The 15,222-nt window shown below is 40.3% G+C and overlaps 1 protein-coding gene across 1 annotated transcript in view; it reads left to right on the forward strand.

Annotated features, from left to right (window-relative positions):
• The first annotated feature begins 4,703 nt into the window (after positions 1 to 4,703).
• Positions 4,704 to 15,222, forward strand: part of LOC123749989 (polyubiquitin-C-like) — a 33,451-nt gene continuing 22,932 nt past the window's right edge. The window contains 2 exon segments of the mRNA XM_045732119.2: positions 4,704 to 4,860; positions 12,415 to 14,700. Coding sequence (XP_045588075.1) covers positions 12,422 to 14,700 — 2,279 coding nt within the window. The 5' untranslated portion in view covers positions 4,704 to 4,860; positions 12,415 to 12,421.

Here is a 15,222-nt window from a genome sequence, read left to right on the forward strand (position 1 = left end):
AATCCTATGCCTTTACTGATGGCTCTGTGCAGTTAGGCACTGGTAGAACAGGTTGTGCATGTGCAGTGTATAAAGGGAATGAAATGATCATGACTAGTACACAGAGATTGAACAACTGGGCAAGCACGACACAGACCGAGCTATTGGGTATTTACCTAGCCACTGAATACCTTAAGCTCAATGGTGGTGGAGTTATTTTCTGTGACTCATGTCAACTGGTCTGAGTGCTCAGGATTGGGAGATCCGTCACCTGTAGCCACCTACAGGGCAGCGTTGTGGACTCTGCGGTCGGTACATCGCAGAGTATTCTTGGAATACCTCAAAAAGTTGGACAATAGGATTGAAGCTCTAGAAAATTGCTATGGCAAACAGATGGTGTGTAGTGGAGAGTGAGACGGAGGGGGAAGAGAGTAAGGAAGAGGACGGTGTATCACAGATGGAAGAGTCTCGGGAAAATAAACTATCCACTAATGAAGGCAGTGTTCAACCCCGTGTGGTGGAAAATGTTGACAGAGAAGCTCAGGGAAAATGGTTTACAGAAATAGAATTAGAAGACATTGTTAAGCATAGAGTTACCTTTGAAGGTAGTAGTGGAGAGTACAAGCGCTGAGAAAGAAGAAATGTCAAAATGTTGGGAGTCTCTGACTAAGGCGATATTGTTTCTCCATGACTTAAAATGCTGGGAGGCTGTGGACAAGGCGATGTCACTTATTGGCAAACCGCAGCAAAGTTAAGAGTCTGAGAACACAGGGAAAATTACTGCATCTACGTGTTGGTGTTAATTGTTTCTTTGGCAATGAAATACATTATTGAATGAAATTAGAACATAAGGATTTTATTATGCTTTCACATGCATTATACATTTCTTCCCGCCTTTTGAAGTGAAAAGTTTAATTCATTAGCTCCCCAGTCTCTCATTAATCTAATCGCCGAAGCAATATGTATATCTCTGACAATCTAGCCTAAGCTACTCTATCTCTTTGAGGTGTACTTTCTTTACTGACGAGCACTGACTAACGACCAGCGACTAACGACCAGCGAGTAACGACCAGCGACTAACGAGCAGTAACTAACGACCAGTAGGTGCATGACCTCGACAATGACACACGTAGACGAGGGCGGGTGTTGGTGGTGGTGGTGGCCGGCAGTTACCAGATATACCCACAGTATCACAACCCCTTAACAAACCTCTACGTACTGCCCAGGAAACATTGCAACCGATAACCGTACACAACCACATTGCCCTAAATAACCCCCTTAAACACCAGAAGCATTTGCGAATGGTGTTGCAAGCTGCAATATGGCACATGTACCAATGTACCGTTGATGGCAGCCCGGCGGCCCGGGAACAGTGGCGGGCGGGGCGGCTCTTCCCGCCCATATGAGCCAGGGTTTCTTGGCTGGTTTTGTCCTCGTGATTGCGTCCAGGATGACGGTTGGGGGTTGATAGCAGTATGTGCTATCACTAATGTTGTCTGTGTGATAACAGATACACATTGGACTGGACGATGTCACTTTGATCATGTGTGTAATGTGATAATGATTTATTTGACTGTTGTTCTCTCAGCCTTTTATTCTACCTTCACTTGTGTAGCTTTAATTGAATATCATCATAATTTATAGATTTATTCACAATTAAAGCTTTTCTATCCAACATTAACTACATCTATAGTTAATATAGTTGTTTGTAAAAAACAAAATGTAATATTATGATATATTGTAAACACCAAATGTAATATCGTAATGTTCCTATAACCAAAGTTTGAAAACTGGCACAAGACAGACAGCAACAGCCTCATGGCAGCAGTTATAAATAACTCGCTGGCTTAGAATATCTTGTGTGTGGATTCCATCTATCTTGAGGTTATCTTGAGATGATTTCGGGGCTTAGCGTCCCTGCGGCCCGGTCCACGACCAGGCCTCCTTTTTTGTTACACACCCCCGGGAAGCAGCTCTTTAACTCCCAGGTACCTATTTACTGCTAGGTGAATAAGAGCATCATGGTGAAAGAAACTCTGCCCATTTGTTTCCGCCTCCGCTGGGGGGGGGGGGAGGGATTCAGGACTACGAATCCCAAGCGCTGTCCACTCAGCCGTCAGGCCCAAGACAGAATGTCTGCCTGTGGACTGTGACTATCATACTAGTTAGTTTTAAATCCCTTTTTAGACTGTAAACTTTTAATTTTCAAGACGTCCCATAGTCTAAGGTAGGAGCCCAAGAGCTAGAGCTCCCTTGCCACAAGCGCGGGTTGGTAAGCAAACAGGTTCACCACCTCTATCTGGCGCACATTCTGACGTGATGCAACCTTGTAATGATGACTGCATGTCAGCTGACGTGTTCCTTGCACCATATTGACTCACTCCTCCCTCTCTCTCTCTCTGTCTCCCCTTCCTCCCTCTTTCTGTCCCCCTCCCTCCGTTTAGCTCTCTCTCTTCCTCCCACCCTTCGTTTAGCTCTCTCTCTTTCCCTCCCACCCTCCGTTTAGCTCTCTCTCTCTTTCCCTCCCACCCTCCGTTTAGCTCTCTCTCTTTCCCTCCCACCCTCCGTTTAGCTCTCTCTCTTTCCCTCCCACCCTCCGTTTAGCTCTCTCTCTCCCTCCCACTCTCCTTCCCTCTCTCTCTCCCTCTCCCTCCCACCAACCACCTGTCACTAAGGCCTGGCCTCCCCAGCAACACCGCCCGGCCACCCAGCAGACCACTACAGGGGTGCCACATCTGAAGTGCTGAAAGTAGCTTATTATTTTTTATTAACAAGCTGAGGTATACCCATCAATGTGCTGCTACTCTATTCTATAGGAAAGATTACACAGTGTAGATCAAAAACTAGCTATACGTTCATCTAGTATTCCCATCTCACAGGAAGGTTAGTCATACATGGACTCAGGACCTGATGGTCTAAAGCGTAGCGAATTTATTTATTTATTTATTTATTTATTTATTTATTTATTTATTTATTTATTTATTTATAAGCAAGAAGGTGCATTGGGTTCATGAGAGTACAGAAACCTGACGTTTTTAAATTCTTGTAAAGCCACTAGCACGCATAGCGTTTCGGGCTTTAATTTGTAATTAAAGTAACCCAATATTTTGTTTAGCGCCTGATATGGGTTTCAGAGTAATATATTTTAATAGTAGAGTAACACAACATGATTTAATGGCTGTATTTTTGTTTTATTGATATATATAGAAGTTGTTACATTCTTGTACAGCCACTAGCATGCATATAGCGTTTTGGGCAGGTCCTTAATCCTTAATTTCCCCTGGAACCCGACCCGCTAAATCGTTTAACCATTTACTGCTGGGTGAACAGAGGCTACAGTTAAGGATTAGCGCCCAGTCAATCCTCCCCGGCCAGGATAGGAACCAAGGCCAAAGCGCGGTACCAGGCTAGTTTTTATACTGCGCCAATATATATATATATATATATATATATATATATATATATATATTTATTTACTCGACCATTAGTAACCGCACATACGGTGATAGCCAAAGCTATTTGATCCACCACCCCATGTGCTCCTGGAGGTCTGGTTTCGAGTCACTTCTAGTGTGTGTAATTTTCATTTGCATATAGGCTTGGGGACCATTCAATCTTGTTCGCATTTCTGGTTCTCACGTGGCCCCATTAAAATGAAGTGATTTCAGTGAGGCGCTGCAACAAGAAACTGGCAGTATTTGAGGATTTGATGAAATATCTGTGCCCAAAATTATCACGAGAGCTGTCGGGTATTGGGTTAAAAATCAGACGACTTTCCAATACTTTTGTACAGCTTGTTTGTTGTTGTTTTAGATTCAGATACTCAGAACTCTTTCCACTACCGCCCACAGGATGGTTATGGGGTGCATAATAAATGAACTCAACTAAGCTTCTCGGAACAAAACGTTCCAAGTATAGCGGGCTATGATGACCCCGTAGTGGACTTACCTGGCACAGGAACGGGGCTGTTATTATTACTATTATTATTATTATTTTTTACAGTCAGTTGGCAGGGGGTGGCTATAGTATTGGACACGCCAAGGGACGTAGAGACCCTGGCTAAGTTCATTTAGTGAGCTTCATTGCCCGCTGTAACGAGTGTCATTCAGTGTGATTCTTGGAAAGCCAAAGAAAGGGATTTATATTTCCAGCAGGTAACAGTGGTGATGTCACTTGAACAGGTATTACCCGGGATAAACTATTAATGACGATTAATGTTAGGAAAAAGCCTCTTATATTATTTGTTCTATTTGCGCACATATTTTGTATATTCCCTACATGATTGCTTTTATGACGAGTTGAACTTATTTATGTGTGCATCTTGTGTGTTGGAATGGTATCCATTCCTATGTTGTTTTTTATTTCATATTTCTGTAGTCTTCTATCTCATAGTGTGTAGATAAGACATCTGCTGGACTACCTTCTTCTTTTATTCATCGTCATTGCTCTTGGGTCGGCGTCAGATTGTGCGTACTGAAGGTGAGGAAATATTCTACGAAACGTCGCCATGTTCTGGGGGGTTCTGGGAGCTCCTCCAATATGGCTCCCATTGTCCCACATCTCCTGCCGCTCTCACCACACTGGCTTTTACTCTCACTCATAACCCATACCAAGACAATCCTTGGCTTACTGGGAGTAGTATGTCATGAGTTACAAGTGACGAAGAGATCAAATAAAGCGAACAAAGTATATGTAAATAATGTTTGGTCATGGTGTTGCAGGGGGGGAGAGTGCGCATGCGCGGCAGGGTGTCACGTGACCAAGGGTATATATAGTGGTGACGGGGCGAAACTGCGACATAAGTGCGGCTGCCGCGACGCAGAGAGCAAGTGTGTGTTAAAAGGACGACTATATTTGGAGTTTTCTTGTATCGCTATTCTGGTATGTTATCTGGCAGCGTTTTGTTTACACTTTTTATATGGTTTAATATATAATAACAAGTGTAGGGAATCTTGATATAGCGTCACTCGTTTAGCTATATTGGAAGGATATACTTTTTGTTTTTTCATGTACCTAGACGCCTGGGACTGGTAGACTGTTCACACGTTTAATCTTGTATCGAGGTTGTGACTACATAGGATGCAGTTGTGAAAGCGGTGATTAAACTCCCGGGAACTCGTTTACAGCTGGGTGAACAGATGCATTAGGTGACTGGAAGTTTGTCAACAATTTCGCGTCCTGAATTTGAGTAAGATTCCAGATTGCGTAAACAACGGACCCAATGACTTGTTTATAGTTGACCCGGGGGGGGGGGGGGTTTGTGTATGACCCGCCCCCAATTGTTCTGAACCTGGTCCTGCTTTAGGAATGTTGGCATCTTTCAGCGGGTAGGCGATTCCATGGGTTTAAAAGTGTTGGTTGAAAAGCATCTCTTTATTAAGATTCAGCTACTGGGAATTAAAAGTTCCAAATAGCACGGGCTATGGTGATCCCGTGATGGACTTGCCTGGCACAGGAGCGGGGCTGAAAACTGTTCTCCTATATTAAGGCTTTGAACTTATAACAAAGAGCAACAGTTTCATGTGACCCATTATTCTTTTTAAGTGGTCTGGATCTGTGTTTTATTTATGGAAGAACTGACAGCTTGCAAAAACTATGTATTGCTAATTGACTCTTAATGCTCTTCTCGAAATCAAATGTTGCAAATTGTGCCCCAGCAGTGGGCAAGGGTTTGTAGCACAGTAGCCTACATCCTCAGTTTGCACCAGAGCAAAAATGGTTGGGCACCTCTCCTTTAGTGTGATCTTGCTGTTCATATAGGGGTTAAATACGTACCAAGGAGCTGAGCAACTGTTGACAGCACCTGGGGGAAAGGTGGTAGTATGCCTTTTAGGCCAACAAATTGACCCCTTTTCCCACAAGAGGCCAGCAATTGACTGGTACCTATTTACTGCTAGGTGAACATGGCATTAGGTGAAAGGGTCATGGTCAAATTGTAAGCTACTTTGCCAAAGCCCTGCTTCTTTGATAATGCTGTAAAATTGTTAGGTTGAAATTGAAATAAGCTTGAGGTAAAATACTCAAAGGGATGAGGTAGCTCAAGCTATTCTCACCCCGTTCAGTACATCCTTAGGTTAGGAAGTAATATTGATTTCAATGTGCTGTTACCTTGGATAAAGTAGATTTAACCCTTAAATGGCAGCTATGGAGATTCTTACTTGCCTTTGCACAAAATTTCAGAAAAGTTCATTATGGAATTATTTGTAGGCAAAATACAAGAAAAAACACACAAGAATTATTTAGTTTCAGTTGGTGGAGGCACTGAAGGATGTTGGCACCTGTAAACATCTGGGGCTTGACCTTGCTGATCCCTTTAATGTTTGAGATTGTTTTATCCCTTGCTTTTCTGAATTTACATAGCTATTGTATCCATACAGTAGTTGCATCATGCATGTAAAACCTAGACAATAATTATTTAAATCTTTTAACTGCATTAACTTGACTCGACAATTGATTATATCCACTGCCTAAGAGTTAAAAATGTTGGCAACATCATGTGTGTGTGATGCAACTTGCATCAGAAGGAAAATGTTCTTTTAAAGTTTCCTTTGCTGGGAATCTTGAATGCTCAGATTAGTTGTGAGTTGGCTGAGCTTTGCCAATTGAAAAATTGGGTGTGAAAAGATGTGCAAAATCCGCCTGGCATTACAGGTGTTGAGACAGATTGCTGCTTTTAATGTTGGTCCTGGAAACTGGTTTGGTTCCAAATCTGTAACTCTAAAATTCTGGAACCCTGCTTTAAGCTTTCACCAAGCTGTCTGTCCTACCTTTTTGTTTTTCTCATTGTTTCTCTCCCCACTCGATTTACTAGGGTAATTTTTAGTCAGTTTTGCTTTTTGGGTCATTGTACCACCTAAATGTCTTGTCTGTTCACAATTACTTGTGTATTGACACCAACTTCCAAAATCTTTGCAATATCTAAAATGTATATGCATCTTTAAGTGTTCTATATTGTTGAATTTAAAGCCTTGTATCCCCTTGTTACCCCCTTGCCTATTTTTATATACAGTACTTGTTATATTGCACCCCTAATCTTCCAGTTCCTGGGATTCTTGCTTTTATTTGCACATTAGTCTCCTATAGTAAGGATGCCATACCTGGACTACATAATGAGGGGCTGTGCAAGATTAAGCTAAAGGCTATAATTACTGTAATGTCTTATTGCAAGCACTGCTAGATATTGCAGTATATTCCAGTTCAGGCTGAAAAACCTTATTGATCATTCACTTTTTCATTGAGAATTTGAAATTGTTTGCTCAATCTGGTAACTATTTTCTAAATTTTCTACGTTCTAAACTTAATCTTTTGGCATTGAAATGTCTGCCAATCTTTCATCCACTTAAAGCATCTATGGATGTTTAGTGTTTATCTAAATTTGTTTCCCATTATTTATAAGCAAATCTACATACTGTGTATATTGTTAAATCTTGTCTGGACACTACTTAAAACGGCTTCCTCTGTGTTAATTTTTTCCATGCTAGCTATGTTTTGAAATAAAAATTCTCCCTGGACTGCCTCCCCCTTTCCCTAGGGTAGGCAGGGGCCTGATGGCTGAGTAGATAGTGCTTCGTAGTCCTGAGGTTCCAGGTTCGATCCCTGGTGTAGGCAGAAACAAATGGGCAGTTTCTTTCACCCTGATGCTCCTGTTAACCTAGCAATAAATAAGTACCAGGGAGTTAGACAGCTGTTACGGGCTGCTTCCTGGGGGGTGTGTAACAAAGGCCTGGTCAAGGACCGGGACGCTAAGCCCCGAAATCATCTCTAGATAACCTGAAGATAACCCCTTTCCCCACATATTGGTCTCTTTAAGTTTTAAAGCCTGTCATAGAGCAAAATCAGAACCCTTGCTTTTAAATACTTTCTGAAATTAGGCTGCTTGAAATATTAAGATAATTTACCTGAAGGCATCTAACACTAGTGGTCTCGATGAGGACAGGAAACTGGCAGCTTCTTGAGGGTTTTCCCCATTTGACATTTTTTTTTGTCAGTGTCATTCAATTAACAAAGAAATTTTAAAATACAAAAGACAACTTAACACTTGTTTGACTTTAAGGCTTTTCCACCCTTCTTGACTGTTAAAGTATAGCCATGATCAAAGATGCTAATTTGCCTGTGCACAAAATTTAATTGCATTTGCATGGGGGGCGGGGGGATGCAAAGGGAAAAATGTTCTTGTGCACAAAATGAACCCTCCCCCCCCCCCTCTCCCTTTAGTGTGGGAAAACTTAACTCTTGTAAATAAACTGAATTTAATACTATGTTCGATAGCTTATAAAGGACCACCACTTTTTGAGAAAGTGGGGAAAACAGGGTAGAGCAAATGGTTTGATATTTTACTCCCTGAACTAATGTCCTATGTATGTTTTAATAATGCATTGAGTATTAAAGGGACTGAATTGAGTCGAATCCTCTCGCCCAAAATGGGGGGTTACATGCAAAAAGATTAATATATCCCAAGCATTATATCAGTGCTGGTTTGTTGAATGAATTAATAGTAATTAGAGGCAAATGTGACTCAAAGTAATAAAATGTAGACTGATATATTACTAAAGCAATGGGTTAGTAATATTGATCTCGGTAGATCATTAAAGCTATAGGGTTATTTATCTAGACATTAACAGCTTGGCTGTAAATACAGTAGATGAAATCGGTTGCCCCCACACCACTGACGACGTATTGCGTCGGACAAATTGTTACCCGTGAAGGTGGGAAAGCCTAATGCCTCGCTTGACGTGGACCCGGGAGCTGGAAGGCAATTACATTGTAGAAATCTTTTACTTGATTAACTCGACACATTTAATACTGTGGAATTCTTCCACAAGAATTGATTGGTGTCACTGTAGAATTCTCCTACAGATATTAAGGCAACATTTTATTCTTATACAAATTATAGAATACGGCTAGAGAGTACACGTACAGTACTGGATTTTGATAATTTCTCAGCCTAACGACAACTATCAAAGTGTTATGTGCACACAGTAATACAAATAGTGCTTAGTTGCCGGGCAAGTGTCCGTTGATTGAAGAAAGATTCCAGGATTTTGGTGATGTGCCAAATAACGTGGCACCGCTCTCGTAGTTGTAAGAGTGAAAATTAAAGACAACAAGATAGACATTGCTCTCTGTTGCGAATGGCATCGCTAGTAGGAATGGCGTCTCATTCTTCCCTGGCTGCGATACACATGTGCAGAACAATTCAAAGTATTCTTGAGCGTAAATTATTTTTACTTGATTAATTGGGGAAAATTAATCTGGGAAAGTAAGGAATTGTGACAAGTGTTTGTCACAAATAAATGTATTAAGATGCAATATATTTTGCACAATGCAAGTCAGTTTATTAAGACTGCATTAAGAAATATTATATACTAGTAAATCATTTTATACTATAATAATTTCCACTTCAGTTATTACACCTAAATGAGAGTTCAGTAAGCAATAATATGCTATGTAAATAAACAATTAAATAAGATAATCCTTTTGTAAAGGAATATAATTAACTGGACTCTATTTTAGATCCAACTAAATGTGGAAAGAATTCATTTCAGCTTGTCGTTCCTCATGTCGTCACTCTGACTAGGAAGAATTTGGCAATATGACCTTACAATGGAAACATTAATTTTGGATTAATTCTACAAATTAGTAGTTGGTAATTACTACTGTTAATACAATGATGTACTGTATTATAATAAAAGAAATGATGGAAATTTTCCAACACTAATACAACACCCCCCAGGGACAGTGATCTTGTATATCAGAGGGTATTTCATTGTTTTCCCAGAATTGGTTTTAAGATTGAATTATGGATACAATGTCTGCCAGGTAGACTGTCTTAAACTTGTACAGTAGTTAGGATAACCATCAGTGAGATGTGTAGTAATGTATCTGGGTCTCTGGTATTTTTCTGGCATGGTTAGCACCAATTAATGAGGGGGAAAAAGCTATTGAATTTGGTTGCAATTTCTAAGTCTGAAAGTGTGTAACCATCGTAGCAATTTTCTGTTTACGTGATTTAAATCCTAGTATGTTGGATGTGACTTTCCATGTACTTTTCATATTTCCTTGTGCTTCTTTAAATTCTTTTCATGTAAAAAGAAATTTTGCCTCTTCGTAATATATTGGTAAGCATTGACGAGTGTCGATTTTTTTTTTTTTTTTTTTTTTTTTAAACTAGGTTTCTGCCTTATTTTCACGTTTCTTGTCAATTTAAGTGGCACTGTGAGCCAGGGGTTTAGTCTTTTGCCAGTTTCTTGCTTTGTGAGGCAAAGACGGTGTGTGTGTGTTGCAGAGGCTTGGAGTTTTGGAGAGATGTTGGCTAATGCATTTATATCCTGTATATTTATGAATATTGACTTTAACCAGGATACAACCCAAAATGGTTGTCCAGCTTTATTCTTTCACTGCTAGGAAAACTAGGACTTTGGTGATAGGACACTTGCCAACCATCTGTCATGCTAGGTATGCTTTGTTGCAGAATGGATGTATGTAGACACTTGTGGCAAAGGATCCTATGTAATGTAGGGCTCGTAAAGCGCCTTTCCTAATTAAGAATCTGGCAAATGCACTATTCTGGCCCCGAGGCTTGTTAGGCTTTAATTTGTTTTGGTAACTTCCTAGTAACACAAAACAGATCAGTATGTTGTGCCTGTAGCTGAACATTGGTTCTCTAAATACAAATTTCAGTAGTTTAATATTAACATCGAGTTTACTAAAGTTGCATGACCTTCAGGTTTTCAATAGTAGTCTCGTCCCCATTATGTGGGTAAACCTGTTAGATAATCAACATTAAGTTGATTCATTGCCTTAGTTCACCATAACCATTTGGTTTAATTACACAAACTAAGTAGTTTGATATACAGTACTATGTTCCTAGGCATTGCTAAAAATTTATTTTAAAGAATGTACATATTACATTGTCTTGGTTCACCTCCCTATTTAGGTCTGTCATATAAAGCCATTTAAAAGGAACCTTTAAATCCCTTGGATAAACTGTAGATTGATACTAAAAATTTTCCAACCAGTCTTCCAAAGACCAAATCTCCTGTTTATGAATGAAAACCAGTTTACAAAAGACTCAACTGATGCCATTCAAGCACTTCTGGAACAAGTGCTTAACTGAATTTTGTTTAAACCGCAATGCTGTAAAGGTTTCAACTTTGTACTACAAATAATAGGTGACAGAACATAAGCGCTTAACCACTGTTGAAACTATGTACAATATGATATACTATTTAAATTTGAGAAGTTCTGTTTAAAATGAACAGAATTGAAGTGTCTGCGGTTGCCCACTGGATAGAATGTACTTGATCAGAGGATGGATTGCATTTTTCTAAACTTCCATGATGGTGCATTTCTAGTACCACAAATGTGGCTGCTTCACAGCTTGTTTAATGGTGTCTTCCCTCTTCTGCTTACACTGCTACTTTTCTTGGTGTTGGCGCTGTAATGTTTAAGGAAATTGTAGACTAATTACAATCTACATAGCATCTCATGGTCTTAGTCTGCTTATGAAATGCCACCAATAAGTTAGACCTAAAGGCATAGTTTGTGTAATTCTATTGTCTATACAGTAGTTGCTTATACTGTGTGTTTATGCATGGTTTTGTCAGTTCTCATTCCTGTGCACTTGAAACACTTTTTTTAGTGTTTTAGTATACATCTGCAACATAATTCCTTTTCTACGTTAGTTTAAATGTTTGTCTATTCCCCCAATAATGTCCTATGCTACTTTTTATCCTCCAAACTAAGACTTCTAGAATATTGCATTTTAAATGAATAATTCTTGTAATGCAAATAAAAAAAATATTAACTATCACAATTGTCTTTGATAATAGCTGGAGAATATACCAAAGGCCTCTTTACTTTAAATCTTTACAGTATTTGACACTAAAAGATGCCTTTTGCTCAATTCTGTTTACACTAAATTCCTCGTACGTTTCACTTCGGTTAATCGTTCCAAATCTGTCCTTTTGGCAGCACGGTCATATGGCTTTGGTCATAATTGCTTGGGCAAAATTTCAGCTACATATGGCTGCTGCTAGCCTGTAGCCTTGTAGGGCTTCTCTAAAGTGACCCAGCAACTCTTCCAAAATCTCAATTGCAAATTATGTTTTCTTGATAAAAGAATAATTACCATATTATTGTGTGGTGATTAATATGTAATCATAATCTGGCACAATCTCAGACCACATGCTATGAACCAATGGCCTGTGCACCAAATTCTTATTTTTTACCAGAATGCATAAATTGAGGATTAAACAAAATGTTGTTACTATAAATGAATCCAATTTCTAAATATGAAACATTGAAGCAATATCTAAATTGCCTCTTCAGACTAGAGGTCCAGTTTACAAATCAAATAAAATGAAAATGAAATGGTTTACCTGTAAATTTAATTTTCTCAAGTAAATCCTGTCTAATATGGTTTTTTCTTTTCAGGTGCACAATGCAGATCTTTGTCAAAACGCTTACTGGGAAAACTATTACACTAGAAGTTGAGCCTTCGGACACAATTGAAAATGTAAAGGCAAAGATCCAGGATAAGGAAGGCATCCCTCCAGACCAGCAGAGGTTGATCTTTGCTGGCAAGCAGCTGGAAGATGGTCGTACCCTCTCCGACTACAACATTCAGAAGGAATCTACACTTCACTTGGTTCTGAGACTGCGAGGTGGTATGCAGATTTTCGTGAAAACTCTCACTGGAAAGACCATCACTCTGGAGGTTGAGCCATCAGACACCATAGACAATGTAAAGGCAAAGATCCAGGATAAGGAAGGTATTCCACCAGACCAGCAGAGGTTGATCTTTGCTGGCAAGCAGTTGGAAGATGGTCGTACACTCTCCGACTACAATATTCAGAAGGAATCTACACTTCATTTAGTGCTTCGTCTGAGAGGTGGTATGCAGATCTTCGTGAAGACCCTCACAGGGAAAACCATCACCCTGGAGGTAGAGCCTTCAGACACAATTGAGAATGTGAAAGCAAAAATCCAGGATAAGGAAGGGATCCCCCCAGACCAGCAGAGGTTGATCTTTGCTGGCAAGCAGCTGGAAGATGGTCGTACTCTCTCTGATTACAATATTCAGAAGGAATCTACACTACACCTGGTTCTGAGACTGCGAGGTGGTATGCAGATTTTCGTGAAAACCCTCACTGGAAAGACAATTACCCTGGAGGTCGAGCCTTCTGATACAATTGAGAACGTAAAGGCAAAAATCCAAGATAAGGAAGGCATCCCTCCAGACCAACAAAGGTTGATCTTTGCTGGCAAGCAGCTGGAAGATGGTCGTACCCTCTCCGACTACAACATTCAGAAGGAATCTACACTTCACTTGGTGCTTCGTCTGAGAGGTGGTATGCAGATTTTCGTGAAGACCCTCACTGGAAAGACAATTACCCTGGAGGTTGAGCCTTCAGATACCATAGACAATGTAAAGGCAAAGATCCAGGATAAGGAAGGTATCCCCCCAGACCAGCAGAGGTTGATCTTTGCTGGCAAGCAGCTGGAAGATGGTCGTACTCTCTCTGATTACAATATTCAAAAGGAATCCACTCTTCACCTGGTTCTAAGATTGAGAGGTGGTATGCAGATCTTTGTGAAGACCCTCACTGGAAAGACAATTACCCTGGAGGTTGAGCCTTCGGATACAATCGAGAATGTAAAGGCAAAAATTCAGGATAAGGAAGGTATTCCACCAGACCAACAGAGGTTGATCTTTGCTGGCAAGCAGCTGGAAGATGGTCGTACCCTCTCCGACTACAATATTCAGAAGGAATCCACACTTCACTTGGTTCTGAGGCTGCGAGGCGGTATGCAGATCTTCGTTAAGACCCTCACTGGAAAGACCATCACCCTTGAAGTTGAGCCTTCAGACACCATAGACAATGTAAAGGCAAAGATTCAGGATAAAGAAGGTATCCCACCAGATCAACAAAGGTTGATCTTTGCTGGCAAGCAGCTGGAAGATGGTCGTACTCTGTCCGATTACAATATTCAGAAGGAATCTACACTTCACTTGGTTCTGAGGCTGCGAGGTGGTATGCAGATCTTTGTGAAGACCCTCACTGGAAAGACAATTACCCTGGAGGTTGAGCCTTCGGATACAATCGAGAATGTGAAGGCAAAAATTCAGGATAAGGAAGGTATTCCACCAGACCAGCAAAGATTGATCTTTGCTGGCAAGCAGTTGGAAGATGGTCGTACTCTCTCCGACTATAATATTCAAAAGGAATCCACACTTCACCTGGTTTTAAGATTGAGAGGTGGTATGCAGATCTTCGTGAAGACCCTCACAGGAAAGACAATTACCCTGGAGGTTGAGCCTTCAGACACAATTGAGAATGTAAAGGCAAAAATTCAGGATAAGGAAGGTATTCCACCAGACCAACAGAGGTTGATCTTCGCTGGGAAGCAGCTGGAAGATGGTCGTACTCTCTCTGATTACAATATTCAGAAGGAATCTACACTTCACTTAGTGCTTCGTCTGAGAGGTGGTATGCAGATCTTTGTGAAGACCCTCACAGGGAAGACCATCACCCTGGAGGTTGAGCCTTCAGACACCATTGAGAATGTAAAGGCAAAAATCCAGGATAAGGAAGGTATCCCACCAGACCAGCAGAGGCTGATCTTTGCTGGCAAGCAGTTGGAAGATGGTCGTACCCTCTCAGACTATAACATTCAGAAAGAGTCTACCTTGCATCTAGTTCTTCGGCTCCGTGGTGGACATTGAAATGCTGTATTTGTGACTTTGATTATAATTCAAAGATATGCTTGTGGCTTAAATTTGCACTTTACAAACCCCTTTCATTTGTAGATGGATATATTTCTTTTGCAGATTATTTTTTACTTTTTATAACGTGCTAGATGAACCAAATAAATTGGATAAACATTTGCTGTCTTTATTCTTTATGACCAATCCAGCATTAAAGTTTATGGGATTATACATTAGTACTAAAGTGTGTTCATGAGTTTTGGGCTAATGGTCGGTGTCTGAAGTATAGGGTGGGGATGTAACAAATTTGTTGTAATTTTGAACAGTTTTAAGTCTACTAGAGCATGTGAAGACTACCCTTACGTCTTTCTTAAACTAAATTCAATTTCTTCATTATGCACCCCATACCCATCCTGTGGGCGGTGGTGTTAAGGGTTAATGCACATAATCGGTTGAGGAACTGGACCCTCTAAGATTGTTTAGGTAAAAAAAAATTTTTTTGCTAATCTTTAGGAAAGATGCCAGTTAATGCT

Source organism: Procambarus clarkii, chromosome 50, assembly GCF_040958095.1.
Source record: "Procambarus clarkii isolate CNS0578487 chromosome 50, FALCON_Pclarkii_2.0, whole genome shotgun sequence".
NCBI lineage: Eukaryota > Metazoa > Arthropoda > Malacostraca > Decapoda > Cambaridae > Procambarus > Procambarus clarkii.